General features: G+C 35.3%; 1 protein-coding gene across 7 annotated transcripts in view; it reads left to right on the top strand.

Moving 5' to 3' along the window:
* Nucleotides 1–18,774, top strand: part of FRY (FRY microtubule binding protein) — a 2,210,679-nt gene that overhangs the window by 1,811,715 nt on the left and 380,190 nt on the right. For all 7 annotated transcript variants that reach the window (XM_044073229.1, XM_044073230.1, XM_044073228.1 and 4 more), the window contains exon 43: nucleotides 16,652–16,746. In XM_044073229.1, coding sequence (XP_043929164.1) covers nucleotides 16,652–16,746 — 95 coding nt within the window. The remainder of the gene's footprint in view (nucleotides 1–16,651; nucleotides 16,747–18,774) is intronic.

The raw sequence follows: 18,774 nt of genomic DNA, 5'->3' as shown, positions 1-18,774 counted from the left end.
ATTCCTATTTAATGGCATTGACCAGTTTGTAGGTATTCGTTAGCATTTTTTTTTTTGCTAGAAAGACTATCAATGATGGTACCTAACCTAGTTATATCTTCTTCATTGCAAGGCACATTCTTGAATAATAATAATATAACCTCTCTAAATTGTTGTAGAATAATGGTGTATTTATTGCTTACATTTAGAGCGCTTCTTAATTCTTGCAACAATTTTTGTCTATGTTTATGTATGTCCCACACCGCACAGTCCTTGATTAAGGGGTAATCTGTGAGATTTAGCAGTTTATTATTTAGTTTGATGTTAGGGTTCATGTGGATAGGTTGAAGGAAGAGTAGTGTCTTGTCAAGTTTCAGGGATTTCATAAAGTCTTGAAATATTTTTAATCTCAGTTTAATGAGGTTGTTAATCTTGATGTTTCTAAGGTTTACTGGGGATATGAATGGGAAGGCTTTAGGGTTTATGTTATTTGCGATCAGATGTTTATGCCAGATTTTAACCCATGATATGAACCAGATATATTTCTTTGGACAAGAGCTCGATATTAGGATAATCCTATTTGCACAAATGATCCAGTAATAGAGTCGAACGTCCGGTAGACTAAGACCTCCCTTTTCTTTAGGCTAGGACAATTTAAGGCAGTTTATTCTAACTGATTTGGGAAACCAGATACATTTGACCAGTTGTTTATTCACCTTTGGAAAAAAGTTGTTTGGAAGGACAAGGTTTGAAGCATTAAAGTGATATTGTAATTTAGGAAGGATATTCATCCTGATGATTGCTGCTTTAGATAGTATAGTAAGATTCATCCATTAACATATATGCAGGTCCTGAGTAATATTTGACCATACTTTAAGTAGATTATTCTGGTACATGGATGAGTGGTTATGTTCATACATTATCCCTAGGTACTTGAAAGAATAGACTACCTTAAAGGAGGAATCTGAAAAAAGATATTCTTTATGATGTAATGGATTAAGAGGGAAGATAAGGGATTTCTTTTGATTGACTCTGGAGTTTGAGATTCTTGAGAACTTATTTGTTGATGTAACTATTTTCCTTAAGTCCGTAGTTGGGTGCTCAAAGTAAATAATTAAATCATATGCAAAATCAAATAAAGCTACTTACATGTCCAAGAATCTGGAGATTGAGTGATAGGTTCTTTGTGAGATGTAGAGGAAAAAAGACTTGATGTATAGATTAAATAGGTAGGGAGGGGGGGACAGCCTTGTCTCATTCCATTTGATGTTTTTTATGGGTTTTGATAATGTTTTATTGATGTATAAGTATGTAGAAGAGCTATTGTATAAAGATTTACTTAGATTAACAAATTATTTGGGGATGTTGAATTGATATATGACTGAGAATAAAAAGTTCCAGTTGACCCTATCAAATGCTTTACAGGCATCTAACACGAGCATATCTTCGATTTCTTTCCTTTTTAGTAAGATTGATCATGGTATCTAATCCCATGTATGCCTAGTACACATTAATCCAGATTGTTCAGGGGACAGAATAAAGGGCATAACTTTTTTAAGTCTCTCAGCTAGTAATGAAGATAAAATTTTAATATCCACATTGATAAAGGAGATTGGCCTATAGTTATGAGGAGTGGCCTATAGTTATGAGGGTTGGATTTGTCCAAGCTGCTTTTGGGGATAAAACTTGTTTTAGAGTTATTTAGATACCAATCAGTTATACCGTTTAGTTTAATGTAGTTGTAGACTCTTAATAGAATAGATGATAGTTTTTGATTGAAGGTTTTATAAAAGTCTGGTGTGTATCCATCTGGACCCGGGGCTTTGCCTAATTTTAGATTATCTATGGCATCAATTATTTCTTGTTGGTTAATTGGGGCATTGAGTAGCCCTATCTGATTCTCGCTTAATTTAGGAAATGTGAAATTCTTAAAACATCCCTCAATTTCTCCCATAGGGGTTTGTTGTACTTTCATCCCATATATCTCTGAATAGATTTGATGGAATATTTCTATTATTTGTAGATCTGAGCTGTATATCTTATCTTGGTAATAAAGTAATGAAATCCTCGAGGATTCCTGTCTTTTTTCAATTATCCTCGCCGATGCTTTTGATGAAACTTGCGCCCATTCGGAATATTTGGCTATGGACCTTAGTTCTTGAAAAGTTATTATATTTTTGAAGGTCAAACAATTTTAATTATGCAACATCAATTAATTTTTCAGCGTCGGGTTTTTTATCCAGCTGGAATTTCTTTTGTAACTCTTTAAGTTCAGCTGTTAGCTTATTTTCTTTTTATTTTACCATTTTCTTATAGTACAAGGCTTTTTGGATTAGTATCCCTCTAAGTTTTGTCTTATAAGCTGCCTTTGTATATCATGTGGTATATTTGTGATCTCTAGATTCTCTTCCAATTCTGTTAGTGTACCTAATTCCTCTTGTATCACTTCTGATTTGAGTAGTAGATTGTCATTAAGCATCCAGTTGCCCTTGTTTATCTTCCTGCATACTCTGTCTGACAGATTTAATTTCAATGTTATCTTTGAATGATCAGATAGATATCTAGGTTCAGAGTAATATTTAATTTCCCCTTTGGTAAGAGCTTATGAGATGAGAAAAAAGCCTAACCTTGACCAGGCCTTATGACATTTAGAATAGTATGTATAAATGTTACTTTTTTGAAGGTCGTCACCAAAAGAGATAGGATCGATGAGGCATTGGTCTGACATAAGTGCAGCTATAAAACAAACCAGTAACAATGTGAAACCACTTCAAAATAATAAAAAAACACTGGCAGTAATAAAGTTCCACAAAAACAGATTTATTAGCCCAAAAAGACAAATGAAGTAAGTGCTTTTGTCTTGCTTCAATGAACAAAACTTCCTCAGACAGAAAACTCATCAAAAACAGATCCATTTAAATCAAGTAAAGAAATCACATGACCATGTTAATTAAACCTTAAAAGGTATACTTCCAAAAGTACACTTATATATAATTTTCTTTGTCCTTTAAAAACTTAAGAAATATAAAATATTATAAAATAATAACCATATAAAATTTAAGACAATATTAGAAAACAGTGGTGGATCCAGGAATTTGCAGAATGGGGGGTTGCAGTATAGAAAGGAGATATTTCAGATATGTGGAAACTAGATGAAAGGGATGGAGGCTATAGAAAGAGGACCAACTAGAGCTGCTCTGACAGCAGGTGTGAAAATACAGCAATATACATTCAGCTGTACATCCTTGTAGTGCAGCTGTCATATTGGTAGTAGGTAACACCTATCTAGCACACATCAAATTTACAGACAGTACCAGATGTTTCAAGGCATGACTGGGAGTGATGTCTGGCCATCTATGCCAAGTCATAGTCCCTTTTCATGATGGCATGGATTACATATGCATTATGATACCCTAGGAAACAGTGCCAATGAAAATGATGTGACCTCAACAAGTATTGATAATGCAGGCATTGTAACCTGGTAACCCCAAATATCCTATTAACTGGTGACTCAACTGTCTGCTAAATAGGTGTGTATATCACTGGTCAGTGTAAAAAAAGTTTCTGACAGTATCATGTCTGCCTGGGGCCAAAATTAGGGACCTCAGCTCTGATTAAAGGTAACTATGACACTGCAATCAGACTTAAAGTCCTTCCTCTCACATGTGCAATAGGATGGGGTGGGATTATCAAAGATCCTAACAAGCACAGGAAAATAGCACCTGCTTAGAGAAGTCTTCTCATCACCTTATGCAGCACCTGAATCCTATAACAAAACATTGGTATTCAATCAGTAGCTTAGGGCATGGTGTCATAGAGAGGAGATTCACTGCTTTCCTGTTTATAGTATTTTAATAGCAATGCGTTATCAAAATATGGTTCAAAATGCACATCATATATTCCAGTATATGCCTCCTTTTGCTGAATCTTGTGGCATTGGGAACTTATGTAGACATTGACTAGCATGTGTCTATTGTTATCAGAAAGTCCTTTTGTATATTGCATGGCTTATAAACAGAGGGATTGTGTCCAGATCTAGGGATGTCATTGTCCCCCTTTACTTGGCCCATATTAGGCCAGTCATTGAATATAAGACCCCCTTCAGCATGTATCTCTCCAGACACATGCAACAACTGGAACACATACAGAGATACCTTAACAAAAGGATAGAAGGCCTAAACAACATGTCCTACATGGACCGGCACAAAGCCCTGTTATTATATTTGGTATCCTATAGACTGCTAAGAGGTGACCTGTGTTTGGCATACAAGGCATCCTCCAACTCAGTACTGAAGGATTTACTAAACATCAGCAAGTCAGCTGTCATCAGAAATACATAGTCTAGAGAGCTAAACCTCTTCTGCAACATCAGCAGAACAGTTCTGAGAGAAAGATGTATTTAGCAGAAGATATCACTGCTCTGGAACAGACTCTCCATCCACATAGAACAAAGTCCATCCCTGTCCATATTCAAGTGCAACTTGGATCTATGGATTGGAAATGGAAAACTTATCCCAGGAATGCTCCCTATACTACCAATGGACAAAGGCAGCTCCTAAATGTTTTATCACATGCATGAGTCCCCTCAAATTATCTATGGTATGATACCAGTTATTCTCATTAGGGGTAATATATAAGTATTGACCATGGGATGGGTAAGACCAGTCTCTAACCAAATGGGATTGGTTAATTTGAGTACATGAAGGGAAACTGGCTAGGCGTAAAATAGCCCGCAAAACCTATTCATTGAAGAAGTAACAGCACTTGATGAAGCGCTCACAGTGCATAATGCTTATCTTGACTATGCTGAAAACTTATGACACTATTCCTAATAAAGGAAACTGATAAATTAAGGTCACTAAATGTCAACCCATAAGTAATTCAATGGATAAAACATGATTAAGCAACACAAGGTAGCAGGTTAAGCTGGAGGTTTACTTGTCCATCCCAGCAGGGGTAATTAGTGGTAACCCACAGCAGCACTGTATTGATGCAATAGGAAGTTGGCTGTAGATAATCAAATGTGATAATAATTACAAACTGATTAGCATAATTACTTCAAGAAAATATGTGAAAGATTTCTAAGATGGTGTACAAAAATACATGTTTAGTTCAGCAGTAATTGCCCCAGTGTTAATGCCACTAAGTGAAGCAACATGAGACATTGCAAAAAATAATATAAATTATGAGTGCAAAATAAAATACCATCATTAAAGATCCAAAGGTAATAGAAGACAATAGCATAAACTGTAGCCAGCATGTACTGACAGAGTCAGACAAGCATAGACCATAACTCACCTCTAAAGGGAATACAGAGCTAGAAAAGCATGTTCTGTAACCACTCAAATTCTAAAAGGCATGGCTGGTCACTTTGGCAAGATCAATGTACCACTTCATACCTTGCCAATCCAACACATTATTTGATATAATGCTGTGTTTTATAGCTTTTACACAAGCTACATTAAAATGCTTTAAAAAGTCCAAAACCATACACTGTGAAGCAGCAGGAATCACTACCAGTCAGCCAAACTCTTCAGTCCAAGCTGTTTTTATTCTTCCAACATACAAAGACACAGATTGAGATACATTAAAATACTATACAGTTCCTTGCTAGGAGAATCATAGAGCTGGAAGATCAGTTCAGAAAGGCTTCTGGAACTGTTATTATATTCTGTTTTCTAATGGTTAGTAATATATAACCTCTACCTGATCTGTAATGCATTGTCTGGTACAGTACTGTGTGAAAATCTCTGTCTAGAATTAAAATTGTAAATCTGAATGCATGACTGGCCTTCACTGCTGGGAGCAAGCAAAATATTCAGGTATCTAATACTAAAGATGAATAATATTAATAGAAAAAGTAACATTTACTTTATCCATTATCTCCTAGGATTATGGAATAAACTTCAGCTTACAATCAGAAAATGTCAGTCATCAGCTTCCTTCAAAAATAATCTTGACAGGTATATATAGGAAGTAGGAACAATCAGCATGGGGTCTGGGTAATCATACTACTTTTTAAAGGTCAGTAGGTCATTAACTTGACAACTCAACCTATAAACCTATAAGAGTAGGGGGGTATAGAGGATTACAGCCACATCACATTCAGTGTCTGTGTACTACTAAACTATGATTGTCAGTACTTGGTTGGGAGGACTTAAATAATTCATCTGACCTCGCTAGCTGTCATTATCATAAATCATGTATGTGCACATTGTGCATCATAAATAATAAGTGTAACTAGTGCTGAGGTGGCATTGTTGTGACAGGGGGATCAGAGGTCTAGCAACCCACCCATTCAGATGTCCTCACTGACCTTTCATGGGCAGAACTGCATAGACTGTGTCTCATTGTCAGGAGATAGAAGAAGACCATTGCCGCAACAAATTTGCAAGTGTGTGTGTGTGTGTGTGTGTGTGTGTGTGTGTGTGTGTGTGTGTGTGTGTGTGTGTGTGTGTGTGTGTGTGTGCGTGCGTGTGTGTGTGTGTGTGTTTATGTTTCTGTCTGTGTGTGAGTGAATGTGTGCATGAAAGCAGAAGTGTGTGTGTGTGTGTGTGTGTGTGTGTGTGTGTGTGTGTGTGTGTGTGTGTGTGTGTGTGTGTGTGTGTGTGTGTGTGTGTGACAGACAGAGTGAGAGCGATTGACCTTTCTCCTTGCAGCAGCATCAGTTAAGAGATTTCTGTACCTCTCAACCTCTTAGCACAAGAAATCTGGACAGACACAAAAATTGGGGCAACAAAGGACCAAAAATAGGGATGGATTTGAAATATTGCTCTTATAAACATAGAAAGTTGCTAGAATAACAAGGTTTCTGATAGCACATAAGTCTGGACCTTTCAGCTGAAGAAATCTGGATAAAGCCTAAAATAAAGGGGGGAACAAAGGCTCTAAAATAGAAACAGATTTTAATTATTGCTCTCATAAAATTATGAAGTTTCTTGAGTAAAGGATTTGAGTTAGCATGAATTTTCTGAAGGAAATAAAAGGCTGCAATTCAAATGTAAGTCATTATATAGTAACTTCAAGCTCTAATGACTGCAAATGAACCAAACGATTTAGAAGTAAGGGACCAAAAGGTAAAGTAAATACCTGGTTATTTTTAAAGTGTTATATTTTAGATGTAAAATGCTTCCTCCAACACTATTAACATATAGTACAGCAAGTTTGAAACATTAGGTGAAGAAACTATTCTACATCAAAAATATATTAAAAAAATATAGTAATATAAAAAGTAAGTAAAACACAACAATTTTACAGACAGCCGATTCTGTAAGAGCAATATTGCCCTCCAGGGTCTGTGTTAATATGTAATTAATGCCATTCCAGCAGTGTAGAGGCCCTCTGCCTGTGGCAGCAGTCCTCATAACACCCCTGGGCGGGCATTACTTACACATTAACACATACCATTTGGGCATTATTGCTTACTTACTGAATGATCACTTGTGACATAGGCAAACTTACATTTATATAAACGTAATCAAATCATATTAAGTTCACTTTTACAAATGGTATACATTACGTATATTGTTATATGCCATATAATCAAAGCAACATACATAAACCGTTCCTCCTCCAAAACATTTTTCTGCATATATTGTTCCCATAATTTCCATTTTTCTGTGTAATTTACTCCTGCCCTTTTCTAAAGATCTCACTTCCTGTTTTTTTATGTCTATTATAATATTTACTACCGCAAGAACAGTTTGCTTAGATTTTAATTTCTGTTTTCTACTAATTGCTTTTTTAGCAGCCAGCAGGTAAACTTCGACATCTTTGACCACGTACACATACTCTGTATTGCCCCCAACAGACAAATTCAACACTGACATCTGGCTAGAGGCAGAAGTAGCTGAGTTGTGTGGGTTCCTATTACGTTATCGAACTTCAACAAGTTCGAACCCTATATGGTCGAAACCATATAGTCGAACTTGCTGAAGTTCGAACACAGAAAAATAAAACATGTAACAGTAAACTGTTGCAAACAGGGAGGCAAGCCCCCCTGCACCCCCACATGGGGGGCTGTGCCCACCACAACCCTCACTCTTTAAATATACCAACTCCGAGACCACACTATAGTGTAGAAAGGGAATATTTAGTTGGTTAGTTTACTGTTGCATCTTTTAATTTTTTTTTCCTGTGAATGGAATGTCAGACATTGTGTGATATGTTTTTGAAATGAGGGTACCCCCCCCCCACAATTATTGGATGAATTGTTGATTGAAGTGAAACATAAGAGGGTTAATAGAGTTTTTCAGCCCCATTTTAACATTTAGACCTGATCTTAATGGAACACCAACGTATGGTAGTGAGTATATTCAATCTAGTAGGTCAGGTTTATTTAACGGCAAATTTATTACATCATTTAGTCTGGATGCCTCCATCACTCAACACATTTTGTATAAGAATTGGAACCTATTAACTTTGGATGAGGAACTAGGGCTTATTGTTGAGTCAGGTCTTAGGATTGTATACAAAAGGGGCCCCAGTTTGAAAAGTTTGTTAGAGAGGGGAAAGATCACAACAATGAGAGCCCCTGGTATGTATAAATGTGAGAGCTGTCCTATAAATGTGAGAGCTGTCCTATAAATGTGAGAGCTGTCCTTATTGTAGATGGACAGAGGCTGGAAATACCGTCACTGTTAGAGGAAGAAGATATTACATCAACAAAAGGTTCACTCGTGGTTCTAAAAGTGTGGTCTACCTGGCCACGTGTAAATTTTGTCCTTGTTTTTACGTCAGTAAAACCGACCGTAAGTTTAAGGACAACGTTTATGAGCACATTTATAGTATAAAGAAACTAAAGTTAGAGAACGTGTTAGCTAAACATGTCCAGGAACATCCTCAGCATAGTTTTAGCTTTAGAGTCATCGACCAGGTGGAGCAGGATCCTAGGGGAGGCCGAGTTCCTTTAAAATTAGAAATATGTGAATTATTGTGGCAATTAAAACTAAATGCGTACAGCCAACCAGGTTTGAATGATGTATGCTCCTCTGCTTGTGTTTTAAAGTTAAGGAGTTTACAAAGGTAACCTGGTTTTTGTTCATTCTTCCATAAATAGGGAAGGTGAACACACGTATGATTATCTTGTCACTTATTTGTACATTTTGTTTCTGTACTAGTGTTAGTTCATATTGTTTAGTCTAGTTAAGTCAATTTTGCTAATATACATTTTTCTAAAATAAATTTTTTCTAATACTTTTTTCAGTACTGTCTTAATTTTATATGGTTATTATTTTATAATATTTTATATTTCTTAGGTTTTTAAAGGACAAAGAAAGTTATATATAAGTGTACTTTTGGAAGTATACCCTTTAAGGTTTAATTAACATGGTCATGTGATTTCTTTATTTGATTTAAATGGATGTGTTTTTGATGAGTTTTCTGTATAAGTTCAGCAATCGATACTTGCAGGTTATGCGTGTTCAGGATGGTAGTACGATCTAGGCCCAGATCTATAACTGCATTCCAGTCCCCTCCTATAATGTAATAATAGTCTGAATATTTACAAACTAAATTGTATATTTCCAAAATAAAATCCTGTTGTCTTTGGCATGGACCATATATATTTAGAAAAAGGATTTCCTTCCCATCTATAGGACCTGAAGTTGTGAAAAAACACCGTCTACCATATGGATCAGAGTTATATTCTATGACTGATTCTTGAAATTATTTTTTTATTATGATGGCCACTCCTTTAGAGTTAACGCTATCACCAGCTGCAATTATATCTTTTATTAATTTTCTATTTATGTCCTCCCTCCAGTCATTCTTAAGCAAGTGTGTTTCTTAAATAAAACATACCTTCGCTTCTGTTTTAAAAACTAAGTGGACCAACAATTTTTTTTTTCATTCTTATCTTGCAAGCTTTTCACGTTCCATGACTATGTTGTCCACATTACCAGAATTTACATTTTAAAGTAAGAATTATTGGTTTTAGTTTGAGGTATTTGATTTTTCTTCAGACTCCCGCCATATTTTCTATAGGTGCCTTAATAACAATTTCAACTTTAGTAGCACTAATCTCCTTCAATCCTATCCCTGTGTCTAACCACCCAACCTTCTTGACTGAAGGAGCTTGGAACAGAAAGGTTACACCCTGAAACCTGAGTGTATGAGGTGGTGAAAGAATAAGAGTGTAACCTGGATATTTTATTCTATTAACCCATGAACTAATGTACAGTATTAACACAGCTCCATGGTTGGTCATCCTAACCCTACTTACAATACCCACTAGCTTCCTAAGTGTATGTATTGCCAAGTCTGGAGAAGATATATGTTTTGTACTTATTATCTACAAACCATGTTCGTTAAAATGAGTGTCATATTCAAGCCTATTCTTATTTCTAGGAAAAGAAGTAATAAGGGAGCTGAAAAGATTCCAGCTATCTAATACATCGAAGACTGTATCCAACAAAATGTCCTCCATTATGACAATCAAGAAGATCAGCAGGAAATATTGTAAACTATACACTATTTGTATTTGTGGGGTTTGTAATAGTCAGCCTATGTTAGACAGAGGTATAGTCTAGGTCTTAACTGCATTACTGTGAGTCGGCATAATTGTTAAATTCGACATAAGTTCTTATATACACGTCCTATATTTCCATTTGCTCAAACTCAATCACGGATATAAAAAAAATCTAAGATATTAATAAAATGCAAATACAAGAGTGCTATTGTAGGCATTCAGTAAGGAAGACCAGTAGATAGCACGTTTAAACAAACACTTCCTGAATATTTAGATTGGTTTGCGCTAAACAAAGAATCTTTCACTGGTTTGTCTGTATTATTTGATATCCCCTGCAGGGGGTATACATACGTAACTTCCCAGAGGTGTTGATCCAACCATGGTATTATGTAAACTAGCTAGTCTCTTAATGACCTGCTTGAGGAGATTGTATCTTCTATAGCCATGTGTTTAACTATTCCAGTTCAAAAGTTTGATAGTCAGGTGATCTTATAACATAGTAACATGCAGTACATCTGAGATCATAACAGCGAGAGCTATACAATAGTGTAGTATTAGCCATAAACATCACCCCCTTTCCACCATACAGCACCTTAAAAATAGTGTTGAATTCGCTACATCATATTCACAACAAAATACATGTTAGTTCCAATGATGTCATAAAGCTACGTAGTTACATCCTCTTCATGATCTTTCCATAAAAATAGTTTACTGAACACTACACCTATAAGGTAACTGCTTTTTCTTAGAATCTCTGGCTTGGGCAATGCTGACGGGGTACAATTGCTTCTGCACAATGTATTTATCACGTAAATTGTAATATTAAGTTGCATTAATAACAGATACTTGTCATCTGACCTTTCCATTTTATATCACATCATATATGCATAATTGCCATCTGAACAGCTATAAAAAGATAAAACATCCCCTCCAGCATAGCAACAAACTTTCCACAACAAACACAAGCTCCTATCCTAATAGGTTGAGGGTCCATCATGACGAGGAATGAATTCAGTCTTTAGAATTGACTGGGAGGTTAGAAGAAGTATCTTAAACTGGTAGGCTGCTTCTCATTTTGCAGAGGTCTCCCAAGGGCTAAATACATTTTAAAGTAAGTACATTGCTAACTCAGTCACCCGAATATGACTTTCGTAGATGGGGGCTGACTCTTAGTTAAACATCAAGTAGGATCCAAAATGCTTAACAACTACTTGAAATCACTGAATCATGAGGCAATGGTATAAAAGCCAGCTTCACTAGACAGGCTGGTATACAGCAATCCAGTAAGGGAGCAAGAGCTGAAAAAACGTAGACCCTTACCTTAATGCGAAATGGCTCATATCTAGTCATAAAATAGACTGGTAACCATATCAGAGTCTAGTCATATTTGAGAGGTGATCACAGAGTGATTTTGAGTGTTGACACAGGGAGTTGTTACTCAGAATACCGCCTACCATAGAACAGCTTCTGTGGTTTCCATTCCTGGGCTTAGTCTCTGTTCATGAGGGTGCGTTTCCGGTTTCACTATTTCTATATTTTCCGGAATGGAGGACATAGATCAATTTAAGGGGAAAAAGGTGGAATAAGACAATGGTACCTGGATATATAAAGGAAACAAAAAATCAAATTGTTCCTCAAGATCAAGATCATGGTTCCGGCGCCTTGCCAAAGCATTTAAGAAATACAGCCTTTGCCTCTTTAGGTGAGTCAACAGCAAACTTCACATCATTGCTGAAGAAAGTTATTGTATTTGGAAAACACATTTGGAATTTTACATTATGCTTGATTAGGTCCGCACAGTATGGTGAGAGGCTTTGTCTTTTTGCTTTGATTGACAGTGGGAGATATTGTGCTAGGGTGATTTTATGACCATTCCACAGTACTAGCTTTTGTTTCTTGGTGGCTGTAAGTATTTTTTGCATATCTTGAAAGTTCAGAATCTTAACATATATTTGTTGTGGTGAAACAGAGTCTTGTCTTTTATGCAGCACACGATGGGTCCTTTCAATCATTATATTGTCCGTCACCTCACTGTTCTGTAAAAAGGATCCAAAGATCTGTTTGGCTTTTTGAATTAATTGACTATTTTCATATTTCTCTGGCAGGCCTCTTATGAGGATATTGTTATGCCTACTCCTGGGTTCAAGATCGGTAATTCTCTGTTGTATTTCAGCAAGCATATTATCTTTGTTGCTCAATTCATCTTTAAGTTTTTATCATATATTCATTTGCTTGTGTTCTAGCTTCTATTTCATCCATGCGGTCAGTGATTTGACTTACAGTGTTTCCAAAAGTAGAGACTTGAATGGAGAAGTCTTGAACTGCTGTTTGAGTTGGCAAAAGAACTTGTTTAAGTTCATCCATCTGGAAGGTAGCTTCTGTTTTTTGTTTTGTGTTGGCTTGGAGGTTTCTTGTTGTTGCTGTTGCTTCAAGGTTTTCTGCCTTTTAGATATAACCTCATTTTCTGGAGAGGCTATAGCTGATAACTTCATTTAGTGATTTGCGTCTCCATGTTTTCCAGCTCCTTAGCCATTTTTAAGGCTTTAGAAGGTTCCGATTTTTGCTAGACGTCTTGAAATTATCAGGCTTATATCTTACACATGGTGAGGATTCCAAGAATTTTCAGCAGTAGAGATAGGAGTTTTCGCTAGGATACAGCTTTAGAAGTCCCTCTAATACTTCAAGTTCTGATGGAAATTATCTATTCCTTCAGTAATATTCTGTTATTAGTATGTTCCTGTGGCTTTTTATGTGTTTTAGATAAATGTTGTTGGGAGCATCATGGAGAGGGTGCTCACCGGACATCCACCATCTTGGAATCAGGCTGTCTTTTTTTAAAGGAGACATGGCATAGAAACTTAACTCAATAAAAGAATGACAATTATGTGTGATCCAGATTTAACTTGTAAAAGTGTGAATGTTACTCTAATTATTTGATAACATTCCAATGATAACTTGTATATATGCAAAAAGCTATATTTTTATACTTTGTTTATAACATAGCATGTCTTTCCTGGGTGCTATTGGATGTCAGTTATACCATCAGTGGCACATTACTGGACCATTTTAAGAACCCAGAATGTAACTTAGTGTCATTTGTTGCATCTTGTATTATATTTAATAGTACATTACTATGCCAAGATATCAAAAAGTGTGCCACCCAACATAAGTTCCAGCATAATACTGATTATATATAAGATGAATAGTTTAACCTTTTAAACTCTCAATGAAAATAAGTAGCTTTAATTTCATATATAGCTAAAAGAATAAAACTGTAACATTTTAAAAAGGGAACTAGTAACCATCTGAAGTAGGGAAAGAAAGAAAGAAAGAAAGAAATTATTTACCTTGTAAAAAGTAAGTATTCAAGCACTCATTAATAAAAATTCATAACCAAGAAATACACTTTGTTTTTGTCTTTTATTAACTAACCATCTCTTGCATTTTTCTTCAAAGAAGTTGTTACATTCCAATCCAATTCTTCTGTTTTTTTCTAGGACTTTATTTTTCTGTATAAAGTCCATTGCATCGTCTTTCCTTCTGGAAGGTAAATCCTTATTTTTGCTAGAAACAAGATTTGTGCATTAATATTCTTTTTCTTTAAGCTGTTAACAAGTGGCACACATGCCTTTCTGTTGGACATCACTAATGTAGAACAGGCACTGTCAAATTTATAGTATTTCCTTTAATTTTAACGGGATAATTAGTCCATGCAGCTTTTAAGACTAAATCCTCACCTTGACTTGAGAAAAGTCTTACGATCACTGAACTTGGTGAAAGGTGTTTTTTTAAAGATGAGTTAGAAAGTAATCTATAAGACCTTCTGATGCCAAAGGAAAAAGCCTCAGGCAGGTTCAAAGTTTTAGGCAGCCAGGTATTAAGGAATTGAATCATATTGTCTCCCTCTTCTTTTTCAGGAATCCCGTAAATCCTGATGTTATTCCTTCTAGATCTGTTGTCTTAAGTCTTCTATTTTATCCTGGAATAAGTTGTTTTGTTTCAGAAGAATCTCAGTGTTATTCTCATTGTCAAGTAGTCCTCCATCAGAGTCAGACATTCCCTGTTCTGTACTCGAGATCTGTGAGGATTGTTGTTGAAGAGATTCACCCAGCACTTCAACTTGTTTTTTACATTCCTCTTTAAAATTGTCCATTTTGCTTTCTAATTTATCTGTGTTTACAGATAATTCATTGATGTTACTTAGTATAGCCTGTATGTACTTTTTTCATAGTACTTTAGTGCACACTGGGCTTAGGGTGGCTCATTCTAAGACAATTAGTTCTTTCTAGTTTAAACTTATTTTTTTGTAGTAAATCTTTCAGCAGATGTTCAACTACAAATCTATCAAGTTTTGAAACGTCCTATTTGAGTCTTTTAGTAAAAATCATGTCAGAGATGTTAAAATGAAGTAGAGCTAACAAAACAGTGCTGTTAACTGCTCATCATCTTAGCCACACCCCTTCAGAACATTAACTTTCAATGACTGATATCACATGCCCACTATCAACCACCTCACAAAAATGGGTACCAGCTTCATTTATTTTCTTTTTTATGTACTTTTTTTAGCATGTCACTTAGATGTTTTTGTTCAATAAATTTTTCTTTCAGTATTATTTCCTTGTAGTTGTCTAAATGTAGCAAATGATTGTCAAAGGCACTAACACACAAGTGGTGTTCTAATCCTTGAATTGCCTTGTTCCATATTCCAATTTCCAGAACATAAACTATTGTCTTAATGGTGCAGCAAAGAAACTAAGTAACTAATTATCACAGTCTGGGACTCAGTACTATTCAACCTAACATGGTATCCTCCTTTCACAAAAAATGCCAAAGGCCCCATAGTCTGTGATGTGCTCTGTAGTTCTCCTGCCTTAAGGGCTATATACTATGAGGTAACCCTGTAGAGTCCTACCTTGAAAACTATAACTTACATTGAGGACTAAAACCTGTGATGCAAATTTCTCTTGGCTTCGGGATTATAATTTCAGCAGGCAGTGACCTACATAAAATGAATATAGCAATCTGTAATGTTAGAATGCAGTGCAACCCTTTAAGCCTTTTTTCTGCTTCATGTTTATCATGTTTTAGGATATATGTAATTGGAAATCAGTATTAGCCGATTGAGTTATGCCCTTGAAAGAATGATAAACTGAGTTATTTCTATTGTGATACAGGCTGAGCTGTACAGACACATGCTGAATAGCTGACACTGTAGTTATGAGTTCTATAAACATCTGCTTCAATTCATACATTATTCAAATAGTTGATTAGTTGTACAGTTGACAAAAATAAATCTGCATTAGAAATATATTATTATTATAAGAAATAAAAGTACACTTAGTTGACTTAAGAAGCAAATCCATAAAAGGCGTTTTTTGTAGGGGAGCTGTGACACGTGCTGCATCCCACACCTATATTACTTATCATGCTAAACACTGAAGTTTCTTGGACTTAAAATAAAGGTAGTACTTAGTTTTCTAGGAACGCCAACTGTTTCATTTATCATTAACACAGTGCAATCTAAAAGTTAGTGCATTATTGGAGGAGGATGTGCAGCCCCCTGCCTCTCCTCCCACATACATACACACACACACACACACACACACACACACACACACACAAACACTTTAATATTAATTAAAGTGCATCTTTTAAACTGGTTGTTGAGAGAATAGCTTGTCCTGGAAAATTTTATGTTTATGTGCAAAATTACCCACTATGGTAACTGAAAGAGTGGTTGTCCTAAGTGCCCTTCAATATAGAATAACTAGGCAAACCAGGATATGAACATGTGCAGCAATTAAAAATACATGTTAGAAAGGATGCATTGTCCTGAAGGATATGAAGTCTGTAATTCAAATGTCTGTCATTACTTGGTGACTTCAATCTTCAATGATTTGCCAGAAAACCACAAATTTTATGAAGAACAGACCAAAAATATGAGGCAAAAATTTGGGCCTTCTGCATAATTCCAGACAGTTGAAAGGTATTATGTAATCTGCAGAAAAACACAAATTCTTTAAATCACAGCAACAAAGAAGATGAGCGAACACTTTGATAGGAGTGTATCATAATTTGGAAATAAAATGATTTATCACTCTCTGACAAAACCTTCACTAGCTCTTATGTAAATGATGTCTGTATGCATTTGTATACTATGCTATACTATTTCTCTGACTAATTCTACCTGTGCCATTTATTCAGGGTTACGTCATGGAAGCACTTCTCACCTTGGAATCAGCAGTGGATAATTTAGCAGATTGTTTAAAGAACACTGACCTCCTGGCTGCCTTATCACGGTAAGGACTGGAGATATTCCAGCTCTTCAGTTTGTTGTGTAAGTGCAAAAAACAAAAATGTCCAACGTTATCCCTAGAAATGACTACCTGTAACTCTGTATTACCACATGAATCATTTAACCCTTTTATTTCTCAATCATGAGTATAAGCTCAAAGGGTCTGCCTTCTAAGGATGGACAGATTATATTTTATACGCCCATCTTCTAAGCATTTTCTGTTTATACACCACTTCCCCTGAATGCCTGCATAAACACTGGTAGCAAAATACCAAATACATTAAATATTAGAAAGTGGGTTTGCATTATGAAATTTTGAATATTTATGCATTTAAGGTTGTAAAAAGATTTGAATGTTTATTTAAAATAGGTAACTTATATATGATATATTTAATGTATTTGGTATTTTGCTACTTGTAGTATTAATTTATGGTTTCAGTAGTAATAAATAACTATTTATAGGAAAAAATGTATGTATTTAATATTTGGAATGTACATTTGATACTTGTATTTAATGTTAGTAGTTATAATCAAATTAAATTAAAAGCTTAATGAATTAATTGATTAATTGAGAAGCATTTAAAAGGAAGATACAGCTTGATGATAATTGTTCCATGAAGGCGAATTGCTGAGGTACCAGAACTTGTGCTGTGTTATGGAATAAAGAAACCTTCCTTCTATCTCACCTGGTGGCTTCTGATTTTTAAAGTGGCTTCTGATTTTTACATAGGAAAGGAGAATATAGTACAATTTAAATCTTTTAGGAAACCTTCAGCAGTAAATAATTTTTTGCATGCAACCAGCATGCATCCACCTCACTTGATTAGGGCTTTACCAGAGGGGGAATTTAAAAGAATTTTGAGAAACACTTCTGAGGTCGATTTATGGGAGGATGCTTGTGAAGAAATTGTCACTAGGTTAACGTCTAGAGGATATGATAAATATTAAAGATATTAAATATTAAATATTAAAGATAGAGCATGCCAAACCAGGAAGTGTGGGGGGGTAGATACCATAAGAAATATTTTCATGTGCCAAATAGTCCAGCTGAAGAGAAGATATTTTTTGTATCTAGATTTTTAAATTTTTCTTTAATGGTCGAACAAGTTGTGAGGGAATTTTGGCACATGGTGAGTGATGATTTAAATGTGGGACATTTATTTCCGAAACATATTACGTTTTCTTATGGGAGATACTCGAATTTGAAAGAATTGTTAAACAGGAAATTAATTAAGTCTGCTGATGGGGATGTTGGGATGCATCGTTGTGGTCGATGCTCGGTGTGTGTGAAAGTTAAAAATATGCACGGACTAAAAATTAATGGTAAAAGATATTTTGCATTTGAAAAATTTGATTGTCAGTCAGTAGGAATTGTGTACATTTTGGGATGTAATTGCAATACACCGTTATGGTATATTGGGCAAACTACGAGAAAGGTCAAAGTGCGCATCTTGGAACATTTAGGGGATATAAGAAGGGGGAATATGGAGAGTCCAGTGGCCTCTCATTTTATTAATGCACACAATGGGAAGGTGGATGGCTTTCTATTTAGTGTGCTGGCTTGACCCCATATATATGCAGACAACTTCAAAAGTGCACTTTGTAGATTAGAACACAAAATGATTTTGGGTTACCACACTTTATACCCCAGGGGAATGAATTTAGAAAGTGGGTTTGCATTATGAAATTTTGAATATTTATGCATTTAAGGTTGTAAAAAGATTTGAATGTTTATTTAAAATAGGTAACTTATACATGATATATTTAATGTATTTGGTATTTTGCTACTTGTAGTATTAATTTATGGTTTCAGTAGTAATAAATAACTATTTATAGGAAAAAATGTATGTATTTAATATTTGGAATGTACATTTGATACTTGTATTTAATGTTAGGAGTTATAATCAAATTAAATTAAAAGCTTAATGAATTAATTAATTAATTGAGAAGCATTTAAAAGGAAGATACAGCTTGATGATAATTGTTCCATGAAGGCGAATTGCCGAGGTACCAGAACTTGTGCTGTGTTATG

This window comes from Protopterus annectens, chromosome 5.part1 (assembly GCF_019279795.1).
Source record: "Protopterus annectens isolate FY-2018-M chromosome 5.part1, PAN1.0, whole genome shotgun sequence".
Lineage (NCBI taxonomy): Eukaryota > Metazoa > Chordata > Ceratodontiformes > Protopteridae > Protopterus > Protopterus annectens.
This window is presented reverse-complemented; position numbering and strand designations above follow the sequence as displayed.